Source organism: Typopeltis vanoorti, chromosome 18 (genome assembly GCF_054136105.1).
Source record: "Typopeltis vanoorti isolate ZY-2024b chromosome 18, IOZ_Tvanoo_1.0, whole genome shotgun sequence".
Lineage (NCBI taxonomy): Eukaryota > Metazoa > Arthropoda > Arachnida > Uropygi > Thelyphonidae > Typopeltis > Typopeltis vanoorti.
Genome location: NC_143566.1, coordinates 27289979 through 27312579, shown reverse-complemented (window position 1 = coordinate 27312579; position 22601 = coordinate 27289979). Strand labels below are relative to the sequence as shown.

General features: G+C 36.5%; 1 protein-coding gene across 1 annotated transcript in view; it reads left to right on the top strand.

Moving 5' to 3' along the window:
* The window catches only part of LOC150096566 (AP-1 complex subunit gamma-1-like), a 449674-nt gene that overhangs the window by 329170 nt on the left and 97903 nt on the right, over positions 1–22601 (top strand). The window contains exon 17 of the mRNA XM_090408538.1: positions 15905–16055. Coding sequence (XP_090264664.1) covers positions 15905–16055 — 151 coding nt within the window. The remainder of the gene's footprint in view (positions 1–15904; positions 16056–22601) is intronic.

Here is a 22601-nt window from a genome sequence, read left to right as displayed (position 1 = left end):
ATATATTTTTTTTTTTTAAAAAATCAGCTAACGCCTTTTTATTCCCGTATATACGGGAGTAGGCGAGGCCATTTAGCCCTATCTAACTTTTTGGAGACTGAGTGGGCAGTTCAATCTCCACTGGTACCCAATCAGAGACAGATGGCCCAAGGCTATCACTAATTAAGCGGTACGCAGTGAAGAGAGACGGCTCAAATGTGCCGCCATCTCGTGGTCTCTAACCCTAACACATTATATTTTAATGTCTGAAAATAATGTGGGTTCTACGGTCGATTTTCTTGAGTTTACAGGACGAAAAACCAGAGTTTCCGGGAGGAAAAACCTGCTTGCCCGTGCCAGAGATCTTGGTTTCGAGTCTAGTTGGCGACTAGAGGAAATTTTTCTAAGCCTTTTTTCGACCGGTTCCCGAGTGTGTATATATATATATATAGAGAGAGAGAGAGAGAGAGATAAAGAGAGCTTTCCATGCCAAAGACTAAATGTACCAAAAAAGTAATACAATAAAAACTATTGCAGGTAAGCTAATTAATTAATTTCCATGTGATGGTACAACGTAAGTTCCCTTTACGGGAACGTACGGCACCGTCTAAGGCCTCCAAATTTTATCCGGGCTCCGGAACCGGCATAGCTGACGAATCAGGCTAGGTTAATATTCCTGACTAATCTGTGTGTGTGTGTCCTCGACCGGGTTGCCTGCTTGCGGGATGAAAAACCCCAGATAAACTGTGGGAAAAAACCCTGCTGTCCATGCCCAAGACTGGCTAGCTTGGCTATGGCTGAGGAAGATCCTTTAGCTCCTCACGTCGTCAACGGGAATCGAACCTAGGACACTCCTTCCCCAGGCTTATGGTTGCGAAGCGCAAAGCCACTAGGCTAACCGCAAGGACCCAGGTAAGCTGGTAGCTCTGTATATACGTAAGCCTACATATATACATATGCAAAATGTGAATGCTAGTCTTCATACAATATATGCAAACAATTTCTGAATCCTCACTTAATTTCAGGAAATTTCTGGCTCTCCTCCTTTGGCTCCTCACAGCCCTCCCCCCTTTGATCCTGAGCCCTGGTAAGATAATCCCCTGCACCCCCCCCTCTCATGGGTCCTGTTATGTGGGGGGGATGTCAGCCACGGCGTTTGCAGTTCCTGAGGTGCAATTTGATAAGTGTTACTAGTCCTAGTGGAAAAAAATACTCTATGCAACATGTATGGGGGGAAATACCAGTTACTGTTACCCTCCCCACAAAACTTAAAACTTTTCTAGATGCATAATATCCAAGTTAGACTTCCTTGATGTTCCTGAAAAAGAGATGCTCCAAACTCGAGAACCATGGAGTGACAGCCATAAGAATTCTGATACATAAGGATGGATGGATGGATGGCCTGTTCCTACCAGAAACATCCTTACCTTCAACAAACCAAAAGTGCAACATCTATCAAAGCTGGATCTTCTCAGCTGTCTGGGAAAGCTATATATCCCACCAAAACCCCTTATGGTGCTTTAAAAGTCATAAATGTGGTCATTCTCAAATAGCTATGCCTGATGTGGCAGTAAAAATCATGAGAATAAAGACTGTATGAGCAAAACACCAAAATGCTCTGTGAGGGAACCACCTGGCTTACTCCTGAGCATGCCAAAGGTGGAAGGAGAAGGATATCCAAAAAATAAAAACAGAGTAGTGAGTTATGACTGGTCCCTCCCCTTCTTTCTTTGCTTCTTTCTCCTCCCCCCCCCCAATGCTATTAGGGTATTCGAGGGCTAGGGGTGAATCTTTCCTATCTTGCTAAGTCATTTCATCTTATGCAGTCACCAAAGGAAGCAAACTCGTCTCAATAGGTGCCGGTCCCAAGCCCAGATAAATGGTGAGGAAGGGCATCCGGTCGGTCTTAAAATTTCACTGCCAGCTCTAGCTATGATCTAACAAGTCAAAGAGAAAGTGATATAAGGGCTAGGGGCATACCCCTTAAGCGATGTGCAGCCACATTGCCCTACAGCTGCGAGAAGTGGATGAGGGCTACCGCATCAAGGGCAGGTGCGGTTAAAGAAGCAAGCCCAGCCGGTGGAGAGGATGTTGCGAGTTGGAACACTGAATGTTGGAAGCATGACTGGAAGGGGAAGAGAGGTGGCAGACATGAAGAGGAAGTTGGACATTTTGTGTGTGCAGGAGACAAGGGGGGGGGGGGGGGGAAAAGGCGAAGGAACTGGAAGATGGATATAAATTGTTCTACTCTGGAGCAAATAAAGAGGGAAGAAATGGTGTCAGAATTGTGGTGTGTGGCAGAATGAAGGACGAAGTACTGGAAGTGGGTAGAAGGAACGAGAGGATCATGTGAATGAAACTGGGTCTTGGAGAAGAGCAAGTGGTCGTCTTATGTGTATACGCCCACAGGTTGGCTGTACAGCAGAGAAAGATGAGTTCTGGAACGTGTTAGATGAAGAAATGAGGGAACTGGAAGAAAATGAGATGGTGATTGTCGGAGGAGACTTGAATGGACATATAGGGAGACAGAATAGAGACTGTGAAAGGGTGCATGGTAGCCATGGAGTGGGAATGATGAACCAGGAAAGAGAGAGGATTGTGGATGTTGCAGTAGCGTTTGATCTGGCAATTGTGAACTCGTTTTTTTCTACAAGAGGGAAGAAATTTGATAACATTTAGAAGGGGCAATTGACTACATTTTGACTAGAAGAAAGCATCTTAAGGTTGTGACAAATTGTAAGGTAATTCCAACAGATCAAGTGGCACAGCAACACCGACTGTTGTGCGCAGACTTTAAAATAAGATCGAAGATAAGAACCTCTGGAAGCCATGGGACAAAGACAATTAAGTGGTTTTGCTTAAAAGAAGAGAGTGTGAGGAATCGTTTTAGGGAGATGGTGTTAGAAAGGATTTCGGATGTACCAGAAAGTGTACAAGATTGGTGGAAACGTAATTCAAAAGTAATCCTGAGCTGTGCAAGAGGTGCTTGGTGATATATCTGGAAAGATTAGAGAGCAGAAGGAAGGTTGGTGGTGGAATAATAATGTACAAGAAGCAGTGACTGCTAAGAGGAAGGCAGAGCCGAAGTGGGATGAGTCAAGAGTGGAAGAGGACAGAGAGAGAAAGCAAGAAGCCAAGAGAGTTGTGGCGAAGGCCATGGCATATCAAGATCTGTATGATCAATTAGAAACAAAGGAAGGACAGAGAAAAATTTACCAACTAGCAAAATGTAGAAATAAAGCAGCAAAGGACATCTTACATGTGAGGCAGATCAAAGACACTAAAGGAAGAGTATTATGGAGGGATGTGGACACAAGAAACAGATGGAGAGTATACTTTGAGGACAAACAGAGAAGATGGGGGCCTTCTGAGGGGATGGTGCAGAACATCAGTAGAGTGGAAGTGAAGGAGGCCATGAAGAGGATGAAGAATGGAAAATCGATGGGCCCAGACAGGATTCCAGTGGAGGCATGGAAGGCACTGGGGGAAGAGGGAATTGACCTGCTGTGGGACCTGTTCATGAAAGTTTGCCAACAGGAAAATATACCCAAGGAATGGAGGGAAAGTACTCTTGTCCCCATCTACCAGGGTAAAGGGGATGCACAAGACTGTAAGAATTACAGATTAATTAAGTTGACGCTGCACACAATGAAAATCCTAGAAAGGGTTCTTGATGGAAGATTGAGGAAGGAGGTGGAGATTGCAAAGGAACAATTTGGCTTCATGCATGGTAGATCAATGACAGATGCTATCTTTGGGTTACGGCAGATGATGGAAAAATTTCAAGAGAAACAACGGGAGCTACATCTGGTGTTTATTGATCTGGAGAAAGCATACGATAGAGTGCCAAGGCAAGAAGTCTGGAGGTGTCTGAGGGAGAAGGTGGTACTGGAGAAATATGTCAGGTTGGTGCAGGAGATGTACAGAAATGTGAAGACAAGAGTTCAGACCTGTCTGAGACAGACAGAAAGTTTTCAAGTAACAGTTGGCTTGCATCAAGGGTCAGCATTAAGTCCGTTTCTGTTTAATATTGTGATGGAGGAGGTGAGAGAAGATGCACTTTGGACAATGTTGTATATAGATGACATCTTGCTGTGTACAGATTCAAGAGAAGAAGTGGCAGCTAAACGGGAAAGATGGAGGAAAGTACTTCTGCTCAGTCTCATACCTCTCTCATGAAGAGAGAGGTATGAGACTGAGCAGAAGTAAGACAGAGTATATGTGTTGCAAAGTGGACGGTGGCCAGGAGACAGATCTAGAGGTGGAAGGAAATGTCATCAGGAAGGTGAGGGACTTTAGTTACTTAGGTTCAACAGTAGAAGAAGAAGGAGGGGCTGAGAAGGAAGTGGGATGCAGGATACAAGCGGGTTGGAGGAACTGGAGAGAGATGGCTGGAGTGCTATGCGATAAGAGGGTGCTGATCAATCTGAAAGGCAAAATCTATAGGACAGTAGTGAGGCCAGTTATGACTTATGCTATGGAAACTGTGGCCCTGAGGAAAAATAACATCAGCAGGATGGAGGTAGCAGAGATGAGAATGCTTAGGTGGATATGCGTCTGAGAAATGACTATGTGAGGGGAACAGTGAAAGTTACGAACTTAGGAGCAAAGATACAGGAAGCAAGGTTGAGATGGTTTGGTCATGTGATGAGGAGGGAGGACGAATATGTGGGAAGAAAGGTCATGCAGATGGATGTGCAAGGAAGGAGGAAGCGTGGGCAGCCAAAGAAGAGATGGAGGGAGCTGGTAGAAGAGGACTTGAGGATGAAGAACTTGGATGTGGTGATAGCCCAAGACAGGAGGATGTGGAGGAGACTCATCATTAACAGCGACCCCACTTAAGCAGGACAAGCTGCAGAAGAAGAAGTGAGTTATGAGGATGTGGAAGAGGCAATATACTACAAAATGGCAGCAACAGCTAGTAAAAATCCTCTCATGCTGAGAAGGCAGCTGTAAAAACAAAGTGTCAATAGGGATTCAAATCTCTATATCGATCCCACCTTCTCGCAGTTATAACATACTTGAATGATATGGCCTGCTTTGAGTGAATGAAGGAGACTAATCAGTATGGACTTACTCCTGAAGGCCAAAGATTGTCCTACTACACAAAAATCCATTAGTAAAAAAAGATATTGGAATGTGCACTGCACAATGTCAAAATTATGCCTCAAGACCCACTAATACATGGACACCTCCATCCCTTCTGACGAAGATAAAATAAATCATGTACCTAATGTCTTAGAAGGTGTACAATATGACTCTGTCTTGAATATTTTTCCTGATGAAGAAAATGATGGCTATCCTCAATTCTCCAAAAAGAAAAAAACTCCAAGACTAATGAAAACAAAACTACTCAACACAGGAAGCTAACCTGTACCACCAAAAAGAAATAATGAAAAATTCCTGCGATAGAATTATTGTGGATGCCATCAAAATATTGGTAACATCAGGACTCCCATGCAGAAGTATAAACCAGTATGCTTCAGCCTGCAGAATACATACTTAAAGCCAAGAGATGATCCCGCATTACAAAATACTAGAATCATACATAAGGAGCAGATGGCTCTGCTCATGGAGGAGTCACCATCCTAGTGGGACTACACCTTCTTCCAGCAAGTCTCACTCAGTATGAACATAGAAGCAGTTGCTGTCCAACTTCCAGTTGGAACTCTTTTAACAGTATGCGGCAGCAACATTCCTCCTACCACAGATATCGCTCAAGATGACCTTGATGATGTCATATTGCAGTTGATTAAAGGGATGTCATGTTTTACCAATTTGCTCGTATTTTATGATAATATTTATTGTTAGACTTTGCTAAGGCATTTGATAGGATACCAACAAGATAGACCAGTGATTCTCAACCACTGTGCCACAGCACTTTGGTGTGCCGCGAGATTTTTTAAGTGTGCTGCCACTGCGAATACCCATACATAAGTGGTGTCAGACAAGTGGTTCAATCAGTTCAACCTTTCTAGCAGGGACTGGCTGAACCAATGCGCATGGCTATTATAGTTCTGGTTACTGGCTAACAAAGCTACATATTAGTTTAGTCTACTAGTCGCCCGCTTGATGTGTGCATATGGTTAGTTACAACTTATATATTCGTTTTTGTACATGCAATACCACAATATTGTGTAGTCAAACTTAATTAAAACGGATTCAAAGGCAATATACAATATGTCGTTTTTAATAATTTTTTGACAAAATTATTTTTATTTTCAATGAACCCCCTAAAATGGATAAATGGATAAAAAAAAGAAAGCTTAATGCTAGCGATCATGCTAACGAGCCCAGTACAAGTAAAGATGTTTCCTCCGTCAAAATGTAATGTTCATCGTAAGTATAATGATGACTTCTTAAAATTTGGATTTACATCTACAATGTAAAATGATAAAACTGTTCCCGAGTGTGTGGTATGTGGTTGTAAATTATCAAACAGTACTATGGTTCCGAGCAAGCTCCAACGTCACCTGCTCACTAATCATCCTTCGCTAGCATCAAAAGACAAAGCCTACTTTCAAAATTCATTATCTACAAGATCCAAACAATTAAAGATTTTTAAAAAGCAAATTAGTGTGTCTGAAAAAGCTCAGATAGCTTCTTATGAAGCGGCTGAATTAATTGCTCTTAAATTAAAATCTCATAATTTGGCTGAAGAAATTATATTACCTGCTTGTCGTAAAATTGTAAAAAGAATGATCAGTGAATCCGCAGAAATTGATGTTTGTAAAATACCACTTTCAAATGACACAATTCATCGCAGAATTATAGACTTGTCCTGAAATATTGAAGAAAATACTGCTAAAACTCTTGCAAATTCAAATTTTGCTTTACAAATCGATGAAACAACTGATATTATGTTAAAAGCACATTTAATTGCATTCGTTCAATTCATTCACGAAAATGATATAATTAATCAATTTTTATGTTGTCGTGAATTATCTGATTTCACAACAGGAAAACATATTTTCGATGAAATTAATTCTTATTTACAAGAAATTAAAATTTCGTGGAATTTGAGCATTGCCATTTGTACAGATGGTGCTCCGGCTATGATAGGATCTATAAAAGGATTTGTATCACATAAGAGAACATAATGCAGATATATTAGTTACCCATTGTTTTTTGCATCGGGAAACACTCATTACAAAACAATTACTCAGAATTGAAAGTAGTTCTGGAACAATGTGTTAAAATGATTAATTATATAAAATCAAGACCATTAAAAAGTCACCTGTTTAGTCAATTATGCCAGGCTGTGGAGTCTAAATACGAATCATTGTTACTACACACGGAAGTCAGGTGGTTATCCAGAGAGAAAGCTTTTTCTCGCGTGCTTGAATTAAAAAACGAGATAAAGATATTTTTTGAACAAGATAATAATGATTTTGTTGATTTGTTGGATGTCAAAATATGGTGTGCTAAGCTGGCTTACTTATCTGATATTTTTGTTATTTTTAATAACATAAATACGAAAGGACCGAAAGAAAATATTTTAAACTCAACCGATAAATTGTTGGGATTTCAAAAAAAAAATTACTTTATGGAAGAATAAAGCACAAGAAGGTAGTTTAGAAAAGTTTGAGTCAGTTCCAAAAGATTGTTATAAAATAATTCATAAAATAGTTATTATTTGACAATACTAGAGCAAAAAATTGTTCATTACTTTCCAAATTTAGAAATAAAAAAATTTGATTGGATTCGGAATCCATTTGTGATAAACGACACATCGGTGTATGAACTAACTTTGAAAGAAGAAGAAGAACTGATTTCTGAGTGTAATAACCAAGATTTAATTTCAAAACATTCAGAAGAATCGATTAATTCGTTCTGGATTAATCTTAGATACGATTATCCAACAATATCACAAAAAGCTTTAAGTGTGTTATTACAATTTTCCCCATCTTATTTGTGTGAATTCAGATTTTCGGCTTTGACCGATATAAAAACGAATAAAAATCCGGACTTTTAAATTTGGATCACGAAATGAGAGTAGCATTATCATTTATACGCCCAAATATAAATGAAGTTATCAAAAGAAAAACATGCTCGAATTTCGCATTAAATGTAATTTATCATTAAATAAACATTTTGTTTACTTTGTAATGCAATTTCATTTTATATTTTATTGCAAATTATTAGTGTATGCTATTTTTACAAAATATATTATAGGTACATGAATTAATTAACCAAGTAAAATTCTTTTAAATTTATCTTATTGTTAGTGTGCCGCCAAATTTTAAAATTATTAAAAGTGTACCGTGATGAAAAAAAGGTTGAGAATCACTGAGATAGACTGTTGCATAAACTGGAGAATATGGGATTGGAATATAAACTGTTGACTTGGATAAGTAGGGTGCCTAATGGATAGGTATCAGAAAGTGATATATTGTGTGTGTGAATCTACCAGATTTAATGTGACCAGTGGATGCCTGACAACATCCTGACTATTGCTGTTCAGTTTATACATTAACGATATTGGAAAAGTCCTGAAGCAGGGATGTTCAGTTGGTGCTGATGGTGCAAAAATAGGCACTTGTAGAATTATTTGAATAAGGCAGGAAATGTGGGTCAATAATATTTTAATGTTTGTAAGTGTAAATTTATGCACTTCAGATTTCCAGCGGAATATTATATTGGTGGGATTATGTTACAAGAAATTGATGAAGCTAGGTCTCTTGGAATTATGGTGGATAGGAAACTGAAGTTCCAAGGTCACATTGTCAAAATTGCAAATATATTTCAGAGGATAATTGCAATGTCAAAATATACATTAACACTAAAGGATAAGGAAGTTACTTGGCCTGTTTACCAGGCCTTGATGTGGTCATGGATTCTGTGCACAGATTTGGTCTCTTGTGTTTGGAGGGAATAAAGAAGCTGCAGAAATGGTACAATTAAGAGTAACACAGATGATATCTGTATTATGGGATTTAGATTATGAAGATGGATTAAAAGTATACATACTACAAATGCTGATAAATAGGAGATAGAGGATCAATGCGATAGAAGTGTCTCAGCTTGTTAAAGCATGTCAGTTAATGAAATTTTTCATTATATCGAAGGTAGGGAAAGGACAAGTGGGCATCAGTAAAAGTTAAGTTTTTGTGCAGTTAAGAAAGATGTGAGAGGTTGATTTTTCTCTCACAGTGCAGTTAGTGAGTGGTACAGTTTGCCTGTTGAATTGGAGATGCATCCAATGTGAATGAGTTGAAGAGTAGGTATGACATCTCCAGCCTCTCTTGATGAGTGTTTGACTTCTTGAAGGTCTTTGATGATAATAATAATTGGTCCCAAATAATTAAAGCTAGTTACTTGTTCTAGAACTTTATTCTGAATTTTAACTACAAATTTTTTTCCCATGCTAGATTTTGTCTTACTTTGATTTATTCTTATTTCTTTTCTACCTTTCTTCATTCCATTGCATTTATTTATATTATACCTGAAGAACTCCTCTGCTTTTTCCAGGAGAACCTACCAAATGATCGGTTAGAGCTAATTCTGCGAGTTCCAATTTTCATCAACCAGTGACCTGTCTGAAATGGTTTGGTTTTTGTTCTGCATTACTTAATAATTCTAGAAATATTTTATTTGGTATTATTTCTAGAAAAATTTTCCATGTTACTCCACTTAAGTAAATATTTATTTTTATGGCTATTTAGCCTATTTTTGTTTAGGGAGTAACCATTTTTTATAATGTCATTGGCTGTTTACTCAATTTTTAGGGCATTACTAATGTTTTAAAAACAGATATATATGAAGAATATATAGGAATAATAATTCGGACATGCCTTTGTAGGATGTTGCTGGTTGTCTTCTTATTTGGCAGCATCCAGCGTATGGCAATATACATTTATCTTGGTATTTTATTTGGTATTTAACCACAAAGATGTCAAATAGAAACTTTTTTTTTTTATTTTGACTAGTTTTGTTAAATGCTGAAACATGAATAAAATAAAAAACTAGAAAGCAAGTAAAAAATAGTTAACATCTCTAGTGAAAATATTGGAACTCATTTAAACATCGGAAAGCATGGATTCACTGTTACCCTGGCTCTTGCTTAATAGGTTACTGGTTGTCTTCTTATTCAGCAGCATCCTCCCAGTAGATATGAGTGTGTCTTGATGGATTAATGAAGATCACTTGATGTAAAATCATTCCTTGTTTTTTGTTAAACTGTAGTGGATGCTTCATTTCAGCTGATTTTTTGAATGCTCTTGAGTAAAAACGGTAATCTATGTGGAGCATTTTTGTTTCTTGCCATTCTTCTTGATGTTTTGTTTCTGTTGTATGTGCTACTAACTCTGATTTGTGCTTTTTTCTTTCATTTTCAACATTCTTGAAGTGTTCTGATCAGCGTATCTCTCTCCAGATGTCTGCCTTGTCCTGTGTCAGGAGTGTTCAACCCGTCGATCGCAGAGCGATTTTTGGTCGATCTCTTGTGTATTCCTCCTTACTTACAAATTTAATTAAAACTGAAAACATATTTTATTTATCATTATTTTGTATTATTTTTAATTCGCTTTAAGTGTATTGCTATTGTTTATTTATTTTTCGTTAAAATTGTCAGATTAATTTGCTTATAAGTCTGGGTAAATAAATTAATTTAGATCAGTGGAAGTCAAACAGCAAGCCGAGTGAATGCGATTATAAGCAAAGTGTAAAAACTCGATTGTAGCTTAAATATTAAATATTCCAAAGCACATTACATTGATTTTTTACTTAGGTTAAGTCCCATGTGAATATTGTAAAAAAAATAAACTTTGTTTGTCTTGATATAGTTTGTATTAGATGTTTTTGTAAATAACTCTTTTGAAGCTAACTGTATATATTGCTTTAATAAGAATATGTTAGAGTGTTAAAAACAAAGGCAATGTTTTTGTTGCCGAAGCTGTACATGACTGCATTAGAAAGATTGTTATTGAAACTTGTATGTATGAGAAAGGCTTGTAGGCTCTAAGTGTAAACATCTCCGAAGTCAGTCAGAAAGAGTTCAAACAACTTTCCGATGGCTGGCAACTTACAATCAAAAGAAAGCGGAGGAGAACCAAAGGCGTGCCGAACTTGAAACTTAAGATGAAAGACTCATACTGATTCTTTGGGGGTTGCCAAAACTTCATGCGAGGTCTCAGAGGAGGCCTAATAAAAAGGGACTGAAGCAAGCAGAAGGGATCCTGGTTCCAGAATTGCTGTCAGATAGGAGGCTGTCTGGTCCAGAGTCGCTGTCAGAGAGGCTGCCAGGATCCACGTTGCTTGAGAGAGGAGCTTCTCGGTTCGAGACATCGCTTGAGAGAGACTACTTGCCGCAGACAAGGTTTCAAATTGCCGAAAGGAAGAGTTCCAATTGCCGGAGAAAAGTTTCCAGGTCAGAGAGGGATCCGGATCCAGTTTAACAGTTAGCGACAGTTCTAGCTGTTGAAATGGCAGAAAAAGAAGGCAGTCATCCAGGCATTTTCGGCAAGCCCAAACAGAGGAGAAAAGGCAAGGCAAATTTCTCGAAGCACCTTCGCTCGTAAGTTTTTCTTTTCACTGAGGGAGAGTAACCTTTTGCCGGAGCTGAATGAGCCCACAGCCCGTTACGTTCCTGATGAGATGCAGCCGAGCCAAAATTTCCTGAAGAAGATCTGAGACTAAAGAATTGCCATAGATTTTAGTGAAAGACTTTTAACTGAATGTGAGATACAGAGCCTTTGTAAGTTCAAAACTTTTATATAATTCCTGTTATAGTTGATACAAGAAAGACTTTTAAGATATATGTTTAATGGTGTTAAGAAATGTCCATAAGAGAATCAGTTGGCATGTTAGAGCTTGATATCAAATGTCTAAAGATAACTTAACACAGATTTAGGTAACCTCTTTACGAGTAAGCTTAGAGATTAATAAGTAAAAATTTGTAAACTGAGAGTAGGTAACCTTATGTGATAAAAAAAGTATTCAATGTTGAAGAAAGAAGGTTCTAATTTTTGCTAAAGTGCTTTTATAGACAGATAGAGAAAGCAATCTCCCTAACGTTACAACTGTGTATATTTCATAGTAATGTAAATAATTGTCATTTGACTTTCTTGTTAAAAGATGTGCTGCCTGTTTGTTTATTTACAACTGCACTGTTTCTAAAATAAATCTGACTTGTTGAGCGGGAATCTAAGTGAGTTGGCCAAAGCGTGAAATTAAGAAAAAGAATAGACCACGACTGTTTATCAAAGTTTTAACGTAAGAATTTGTGTTAGAGAAAGAGAGAGAGAAATCTACCAGCCGTATATTTGAGTTCTTTTTGCTAATCAAAGATATTAGTGGCGCAGTCTCATTTTAAATAAATTTTCTAATATCTTAGCCATAAGGCTCGTAATGCGAAAGGTAGATAAACATAGCACATAATAAGATAAACAAGAGAGATTCTGAGAGAGAGAAAGTGCGCACAGCAAATTAGGATAACAGAGAATAAAGTATAGAGTAAAACACATCACAAGTAATTAATAGAAATTACAAGTATACAAAGTTAAATAATAATAAAAATTTACAATGTCGCACTAATAAATTTCTAACAAAACAAACAAATTTCCACCAATATAGATAAAAGAAACCAAGAGCTACTGTATCTTAGTTCAGTCCTTCCAAAAAATGGCTACAACAGAACATTAGTCAAAACATTCTATTTCAACCTCAAAAATAATCATAAGAACAAACAAACCAAGACTATAAAGGAGCAGTGATTCTTCCACATATATCAGTGGGAGAATCACTGCTCACATAGTCACAGATAAATCAGCAAGATTACTTGCCAACAAAACTTGATGGCCACCTTCTACCCAATCAACAAAATATCTAATCACCTTAAACCACCCTCCATATACACCACTAAAAAATCGTGTCTACAAGATCATTTGCATTTGTGGTCCACACTACACTACATAGGACAGACAGATCTTGTGGGATATGCTGATCGGAACACGTCAGAACACTGATCGGAGAATGAAAGAAGGCACAAATCACGGCTAGCATTACATACATCAGAAACAAAACATCAAGTAGATTACCGTTTTTACTGAAGAGCATTCAAAGAATCAGCTGAAATGGTGAAGCATCTTCTACAGTGTAACAAAAAAAACAAGGGATGATTTTTCCATTAAGTGATCTTCATTAATCCATCATGACACTCATATCTACCACTATTCCTACGAAATAGCATTCAGCATAATAGCGAATCCATGCTTTTCATTGTTTAAACAAGTTCAAACATCTTCACTAGAGATGTTAACTTTTTTTTGTTTGTTTTTTTTACTTGCTTACTACTTTTTTTAGTTTCTTCATACTGTATGCTATTTCCTGATGAAGTGAAACAAAGCACTTCATCAAAAAAAAAAAGAAAAAAAAAAGTAGTTTCTGTTTGGCACCTTTGTTTGTGGTTAAATGCTGGATAAAATATTTCTAGAATGTCCTATCTCCACAGAAGCCTATGCAATGATTTACTTGATGATACTATCAATCAGTATTGTGAACAATAGCAGGTATGAGGGTGCATCCTTGTTTCACACATGCTTTTGTCACAGATTCCTTTGATTTTTTGTATCCAGTTCATAAATAATTTTGATGGTTTTGGTCGAGACTTTGGAACAAACTTTCCTCTATCTTTCTTTCACATAGTACTTTTCATAGTTCATTCCAACTCGCATTGAAGCATTTTTCAGAATTTTGAAAGCATAAGTGAGTTCCCCCCCCCCTACTCAGATTCAATTATTTTTCATTTATCTACCTGAGAATGAAAATTTGATCTTGGGTACCATTGCTTGTTTGGAAGCTACTCTAACTATTCAAATTAGTTTTCATTTCTGATCATCAGTCCAGCTTCTGGTATATGGGCACAGATTTTAACATTAAAGGAGAACTAAGAAGTTCTTGGCTCTCCTTTAATGTTAAAGAAATTGGAAACATGAGCATGGTCACAGTGAGTAAATATCTACTGTAATAATACTGCACTGTGTTACTCTAAGTCGGAAAGAAAAGATGTTGAATACCTTTTTTTTTTAACAGACAGGTGATGTAACTGAATGCTCTGTTTGCTCAGTATTTATGTTAATACTGTTAATCCTGCCGACTGCGCCAGTGCCATTTGTCGTGACGTTCTCTTTTACAACGTTCGAATCCGCCATCTTGTTATAAGTCACTTTCTTAAAATAAAACAACTAATTGTGAATTGGTCACCAATCTAAGGTAGAGAAATTTCTATTATACTGCACCACTCTATCCTTAGATTAGTCTATATAAAATAGCAGGATCAATTCACAGATAGTTAGCTAGCAGTCTCCTCATTCATTCTGGCCGAAGTATTTGTTTTCCACTTGGGATTCCCGCAAGATTCGAATATTTTTATGAACGGTGCAATAAAAAGGAATTCAGGCAAACACAATAATTAGATTAACAAAATAAAACATTTAATATAAGCTATATAATACACACATAAATTCTACTTCTAATTTCAAATAATAGGACCAAGTTAAACATTAGGTCAAGTCAATCACATTAATTCAATCTTCCAAACTTTCACATACACTTTCTCAGTTTTTTTCAGACACAAAGTTCCTACACTTAATTATATATAATAGAACTTCCTATCTAAAAGGTTTCCACACAATTCTCAGCTATGCTTTACGCTTACAGAACACCGCAGGCACTGATTGCTGCAAATATCTTTCAAACAATTTTTATTTTCAGTTCTCAATCTCAAAGAATTTCCACAGTTAAAGTTATGCTAGACGTAGCGTAACTAGCATTCAATTCTTCATGCATTGAAATAAATCAATATGACAGTCCTTACCAGAAACAGTTCCTAGTACATCAATACGTTGTAAATAACTTTCAAAATATATTTATTATACTTAAGAACACATTTATAAAACTTCTCCACAGTTATAACTAAAACACTATTAATCACACTTCACAACTCTAGATATCAACTGTAAGGTACTTTAATTATCCTTGTTACCACTCATTAGACAATTAAACACTGTGCAGTTCTCCTTAGGGCAATTTAGAATTAAGTCGCAATTCTAGACTAACTGGATTTAATCAGAATTCTTCACTGAACGTCCAGTTTCTTTATATTATCCGATTGCGGCATTAAATTCCTTTTATTATTACTGCTGACTTCACCTTCAGCTAACTATAAGATTCACTTCGTCTTTGCTCGCTTATAAATATTATCCCTTTTAACTTCTGTCCTTGAGAACTGTTCACATACTTCCACCTCTCTAGTTTATACCCTTGCTTCCTTTCACTTCAAAATTTCCCTTCCAGCTCCCTCTTTGTTACCTCTATATAATTTTTTTTATTATCCTTGTCCTAGCTCACGCTCTGTTCCACTCACGCTTGCTTCTTCATGCATCTCCATGACAACAAATAAAATATAATAAAATTGAGCTATTGCATAACTCTAAACTTCTATAACAGAAATAAATAGAGAATATTTACATTTCAATTAATACGCAGTTAAAATTATCAAGTACAAATTCTATAATATTAACATAGTAATAAATAAAATAACTTAATAATATTTAATACAGTATTTTCATTATTAATACATATATCTTTGAATAATTAATTTAATATTAGACAAAATTAAGGTAGTTATATGAATATTTAATTGTAAAATAAGTGATTTACATTAAATAATATTTACAAGTTTTGCCTATGTGATGGAAGATCATGTTGGATTCTGAAACAAATAATAATTACTTCAATCTCTATCTAATCAGAATCCAACAAAACTATTTTTTTTAATATCTGATTTCCTAAATTTAATAGTGAAATTCTTTTCTTTCTTAATATAACATTATTCCTCCAAAGCTTAAGCCTTTTTTTATGAAATTGATTTATTTTATTAGTTTAATACAGTTTTTAATAAAAAACAAACAAACTTATTTTAAAGGCCAAGTCTTCTAGAAAGAATGCCACAGATGGAGCTTAAAAATCCAAGTGGATCTTCCATGCATAATGGACAAGTTACAGAAGATGAATTGATTAATGGCACAGATAATACAGACACAGAAAATGAAGCTAGAAAACAAAAGCCAGATTCAGTAAGTTTGCTGCTGTTAGTAAATTTATATGTTTACAACTAGTATAATTTTTCTTCATTTGTCATTAATACCAATATATGTATATATATATATATATAAAAAAAGGTTTAATGACTATTACCGAGAGAAAAGATGTCAAGATATATTTAACAAGATACTACTAGTTTACTAGTTTCGTTACATGAACATCCTCAGGTATCATAATCAAAGAAGTATATAAAAAATTACAAAGACTTAAAATTGTACTAACAGAACAAGTATAAAAAACAGTAGCGTGTTTACAAACAACCGAGTAAAAATGAATTTTGAAAATATATATATATATAGCAATAAACCCAGATATCTCTATCTGGGTTTATTGCTTAATTGATATCACATCTCATCAGTCTTAGTTGAATTTGATGAGGCCTTTTTCACACTGTTGGTTAGAAGCATTAACCAGCTTCTAGTGAAATTTGTTTTATGAAAGGAGCAGGGAATGTCCAGTTGTTTGCTGATGATGCAAAACTGGGGAGGGTGGTAGTTAATAATGATAATGTAGCAATCCAGGGATCTATACATCACCTACATAAATTCACATGTGATCAAAGGCTAATGATTGCCAGTTCAGTGCAGCAGATTGTAAGGTTACTTTAGAATGAAAAAAATTATAAATGTATTTAAATTAAGGGAATATTAAATCCCACATTGTTTCAAAACCGAATAAGAAACTCAAAGATCGAAATGTTTTCGAGATCGGAAAGATCGGAATCAAAGAGTTAAAACTCTTTGATTCTGATCTTTGAGTTACTTATTCGGTTTTGAAACAATGTGGGATTTAATATCCCCTTAATTTAAATAATGTTTACATCACCGAAATGAAGTCTATTGGCTCTTTATTTATTTATGTAATTTAATCGGTACACCTTTTTGACAACTCGTATAGCAAAGTATGTAAGTTCTTTTCACTATACTCTTAGTATTAATTTGGTCTAGCTACTCACTGATGAGATCTCAATAAAGATCGAAACAGATCTTGGTAGTGACCTCCCACCATAATGTATAACATCATACATCTCCTAGGAGATGGGTTTTACATTATGGGAAATATTAAGAATAGTGATCAGAACTTTCCCCACCTTTGTTACGAGTTGCCCTAGTTTGTACTACGTACTTTAGCTTATGCCAGTATCGCCGATACTTTTTACTATATTCGGCATGAAACTCTTTGATTCCGATCTTTGAGTTTCTTATTTGGTTTTGAAACAATGTGGGATTTAATATCCCCTTGATTTAAATAATATTTACATCGCCGAAATGAAGCCTATTGGCTCTTTATTTATTTATTATAAATGTATGTTACTTAAATAGAACTCGACTGCAGAAAATTGACGAAACTAGGGATTTCAGGGTAATTGTGAACAGGGAGTTGAAGTTTTAAGAGCATATTAGAAGAGTGGGCAAAATGGTTTTAAAAATCACTTGGACATTGAAGTCATCTGAGGAATGGAAAAAGGAGGGATTGTTATCCCTCTTTATAATGCTTTGATTCAGTTACATTTGTCCTTCTGTACACAGATTCTGTCATTTGGGTTTTTTGGAGATGAAGAAGATCTCTGTGAGAATATGTTGAAAGTGTGTGGATTATATTGTGTAAGAGTATGTTAGCAAGAGCATGATGAATAGATTTTTAGTTGGTGATCAGCAAATGAGTGGATTCGGTTTGCACAGGTTATCATTAGTGCTCGTGACTGTTTGATGTATGAATGAGTTTAAGGAGAGAGAGAGAGAAATATTTTGTGAATAAAGGCTGGTGGGGTATCCCACGGGAAATTTTAATGGGTGTTCTGACAATATCACAATGAATATAATTACTTAATTAGATGTACAATTACCTTTGAGATGAAAATAGTCAGTGAGCATTTAAATGAGAAAAGTAAAATGAGTAGTGATCGAAGCAACTAAAAGTTGAGTTTAGTAACTTTCTTTTTTGAAAAGTAGATAAGGCAGAATGAAAGGTGTCTTCATTCTTTGTGGAAGTGTCCATAATTTAATAATAATAAAAAGTTAAGTTGATTAACAGCTCCTTGCATACATCACTGAAATATGCCTCTCCACTTTCTCTCTCTGATACTATCAGAACTTGCATATTTTTGAAGGGTTTGATTGATTTATGATTTATTGGTGCAAGGACAGCAAAGATCATTCATCACCAAAACAGTGGTTACAAGTAGCATAGAAGGTAATAATAATAAAGTGATAAGTAAGGGTGTTAGAGCTGGGTTCTTTACTTTTAGAGTGCTGAATGAGTGGAATAAGCTGCGAGGGTCTGTAGTGGGTGCTGTGACAGTGAATGAGTTTAAGGCAAGGTATGATAGATACTGTGTGAATGTCGAATAGTTGTGATGAACATGATTTGGGGCCTCCCTCGATGAGTCTAAGGACTCCCCGGAATTACCCGTAATAATAATAATAAATTAGTAAATACTGTATTTTTCTGTGTATAAGACGATACTATTTCTAAAATTTTTAGACCAAAAATTGGGGATCATCTTTTACACATAACTGGTTGAGAGACCCGCGATTGGTACCTTGTCTCCACGAACAGGCTTCCGCCAATCACTAGCCTTTGTTAACTCTCTCAATTGACGTCATTAGCGGCTGATTCTGAATAAACCAATCAGAACTCTGAAAGCATTCATATATCTGCAACTCATTGGCAGGGTAAGTTAATGCATTAACAATATTTTGAGCACTAGCCTATAAAAATGTCTGAAAATAAAAAACGATTGTCATATTCTTCAAAATTCAAATTAAAAGTCATCAATTATGCAAAAGAACATAGAAATAAAGCTTCAGAGAGATAGTTTGGACCTCCTGAGTGTATGATTAGACAGTGATGTTTAAAATATTGATTTCTTAATTTTGGGTTCGAAAAAGTAGGGTTCATTTATACATGGAGGGTGTCTTATACACGGAAAAATATAATAATATGCACTGTACAAAACACAAATTTAAAATTATAATTATAAAATAAACAATTCAGTATCTATACAGAAATAGAATTCATAATGAAATGTGTTTAAATAAATTAATTATATGTAAAAAAATTACAGATCATGCAATTTGTCTGAATCTGATATCTGCCTAAATGTATATGATTCAGCTAGATTAGTAAAAATTTCATTCGTCTCTTGTATGAAGCATTGGCATTCCACCAGAATATGACAAATGGTGAGATCATTTACACACATCAGTTGGTCATCAGCCCTCATTGAATGTGTAATACGACTGTGACCTCTGTGGAGCCTAGCAAGAACAACTTCCTCTTTTCTGTTTCTACATTACCTACACTGCCTGTGCTTCATTTATTTATTTATTATTAGAACATGACACCTCCATGGACTAATGCAGGAAGGCAATCTATCCTACTCCGCTACATACATTGACACTACTACCATCAACCCCATCTGTTGTCCACCAACAACAGTATTTTTGTTTGTAAATTGTATTTTTGTGGCCGATTTGCCTGTATTTGGGATGAAAAACCCATGTTTCCAGGAGGAAAAAATCCTGCTACATCCATATGAGATCGGCTAACTTGCCTACAATTGAAAAAGCACGTATAAAGATCCCTTTTGTCATGATGAAAATCGAACTCGAATCTTTTCAATCAAAAGGCACAATGTTCTATTGTTCTACCAGTGTACTATGGAGGTGCTAATTTCATGCAATTTGTTTGTCACTGCTTCCTGCCACAAACACTTTCAATGGATAATTACCTTTGATCTTATAAGCTGTCTGAAGTCTGTATATGGGACTGTCAAACAGTACATGGGAAATGTATGTACTGATCTAGCAGCTGCATCTGCAACCTCATTTCTTTTAATTTTAATGTGGCTGGGAATCTAGCACAACTGAACATCAGTATTAATGATCTTCATTTTGTACAACAGTTATAAAACCTCACAAAGCACTGGATGTAGATTAAAGGCAGGAGACGAGATTGCCTGTAAGGAACTCTTGAGTTTGTATGAATTACACACTTTTGGTAGCATCCTTCTTTTATAAGAACAAGCTGATGGCATGCAGTCTGCAGTATAGTTACTGCACTTAAGCAGGATATAGTAATGTCAGGAAACACAGCAGCACAACCAACAGGGTTGTGCTGCTGTGGGGTCTCAGATCTTGAACCAACAGTATAGATGAGCACACTGAATGGGCAGAAAAGTTAGAATAGGCTGCTCTCTCGCTCTGCATTAAACAGCTGCTGGTATACAGATGGAATATGAGATTTTTCTAGTTCAGAAAGTGAGAAGTCAGAGGATGGAGGGGAAAACCTGCCATGGAGGAATGCTGTGTTATGTATGTTGCAGATAATGTTGGTAACATTCATGCCAATGCCTGCATAATCTCTTCACACATACCAAAGGGATGTGTGGCAATCTGACGTGTGATATTGAGTTTGGCAGTACAGAGCAAAGATAATAGTCCATGTAGGATGCTCTGGAAAATACTATTTTTTGGTCATTGTTAAGAGGCAACTCTTTTTGCCTAAATGATAGATCAAGTTCATTTGCTTCAATATAAAGACTTTGAACAGGTGACGTGTGAAAAGAACTAGTAGCTATTCACATATGCTGATGATGGTAGGAAACGGAAAAGCATTCTCCAACCATTGGAGAGTGCTTTCCCTTTCCAGAACTGTAACCTGGGACCTGTAATCATGCTTTGACCATGCTCTGAGTGCATAATAAAGGCAGAGCATGGAACATAAATGAGCACAACATTCTGTAGAAAATATTGTGCAAAAGATATGCAATGTTTTTTTGCATTTGTCCCTAAGTTGATGAATGTTTGTAAAGAATGTAAGCTTTCTTTTAATGTTGCATGGTGATCAGCATTCATTTTGATAAATTATGGAGACTAGTACTGTGTTAAGAATAATTACTTAACCTTATTGCCTGATGTTTTGGCCTTCATATTAAGATCATCACCTGTGGTGTGTGCACACACACAGAGATAAGCTACATTACAATTCATGCAGTATGCCAGAATGACAATTCTACTGGCCTGATCCTGTAGGTGAAGAAAAAAAAAACTCTGACATGCTCAGAGAACAAATTCATATTATAACCCATACATCAATACTAGTGGCATAATCAGTAATTTAGCGTAAGTGTTTGTTATATGAAGGTTAAGGTCCAGGAGTACTACAGTCCTAATTATAATTTATAATGAACTCTTTTTATAATTTAATTTATAATTTATAATATATAATATATATTATAATTTATAATGAATGAATGCGGAGAGACAAAACTTTGACTCAATGGGCAGAAATTCACAGCATGCACCTAATTTTCGATGCAAAAGATAGATCTTCCTTCAGGTCAGCAGCTTGGAATAGGGAGTACAACCCCGACCTCCGCTTCGTCACTCAAGACAACAGTGAATGACCATTACCTACATCGAGAAGAGTTCTCTCCAACTTTCCCCGAAGCCAACATAGACCAATTATATTAGAGGTAGGTCTGCAGGTACCCCTTGTCAGATCCATCCAACGTCCCTGCTAGAACTTCCAGAAAGCCAACTGGGATACATTTGCTGTCTGTATCCCAGTTGGCGGACATATTTGTCTTCTTGACAAATATGTCCGTTGGATCCCTCCAACAAGCAGTAATTACAAGAGATTCATGGGAGCTGTCTTAGCTGTAGGTAAGAAGACCATACCAAGCAGCTTCTAGAAGGAGTATATCCCTGGATGGGATGATGATGATAGTAATAAACTGTATCAAGAATATCTAGAGTGTGGCGATCCTGACATTGCAGATGAACTCATTCACAGCCTTGACACCAACTGACAGAAGAAATGGACTGAAACAGTAGAAAGACTCGATTTTTGGCACTCCAGTAGAAAAGCATAGAGCCTTCTAAGAAAACTAGGTAGTGGCACCCTGACTGTCCGGGGTGAAGTTATTTTTCAAATATGTAAGTTCTCTTTTTATTTGAAAAATAACAGACCATCAGACCCTCTATATTCACGGCCCTTCACTCTTGAAGATATTAACACTGCTCTAATGGATATGAAACCAGGCAAGTCTCCAGGTTTCAGTGGAATTCATACTAATTTCCTGTTGAAGACAGACCAAAAAGCTCGACAGTGGTTGGCTTGCTTTTTTCTCTGACATCCTCCAGACTGGTAGACTTCCAAAAGAGTTTAAGAGGACTAAAATTTTTCCCATCTTAAAACCAGGAAAAACCAACAACAAACCAGAAAACTACTGACCAGTTGCCCTGTTTAGCACCTGCTATAAGCTCCTAGAAAGGCTCATTCTTAATAAAATTGCCCCTAAGATAATAAAACAAGTCCCAGTGGAACAGGCTGGATTCAGACATAAATGAAGCTGCTGTGATCAGGTTCTGTCACTCACCACACATATAGAGGCAGGCTACCAACAATGCCGGAAAACAGCTGTAGCTTTTGTAGATCTTACCACAGCTTATGATACAGTCTGGAGGCATGGCACAGTCTGCAAGTTGCTTCGTGCAGTCCCATACAAAACA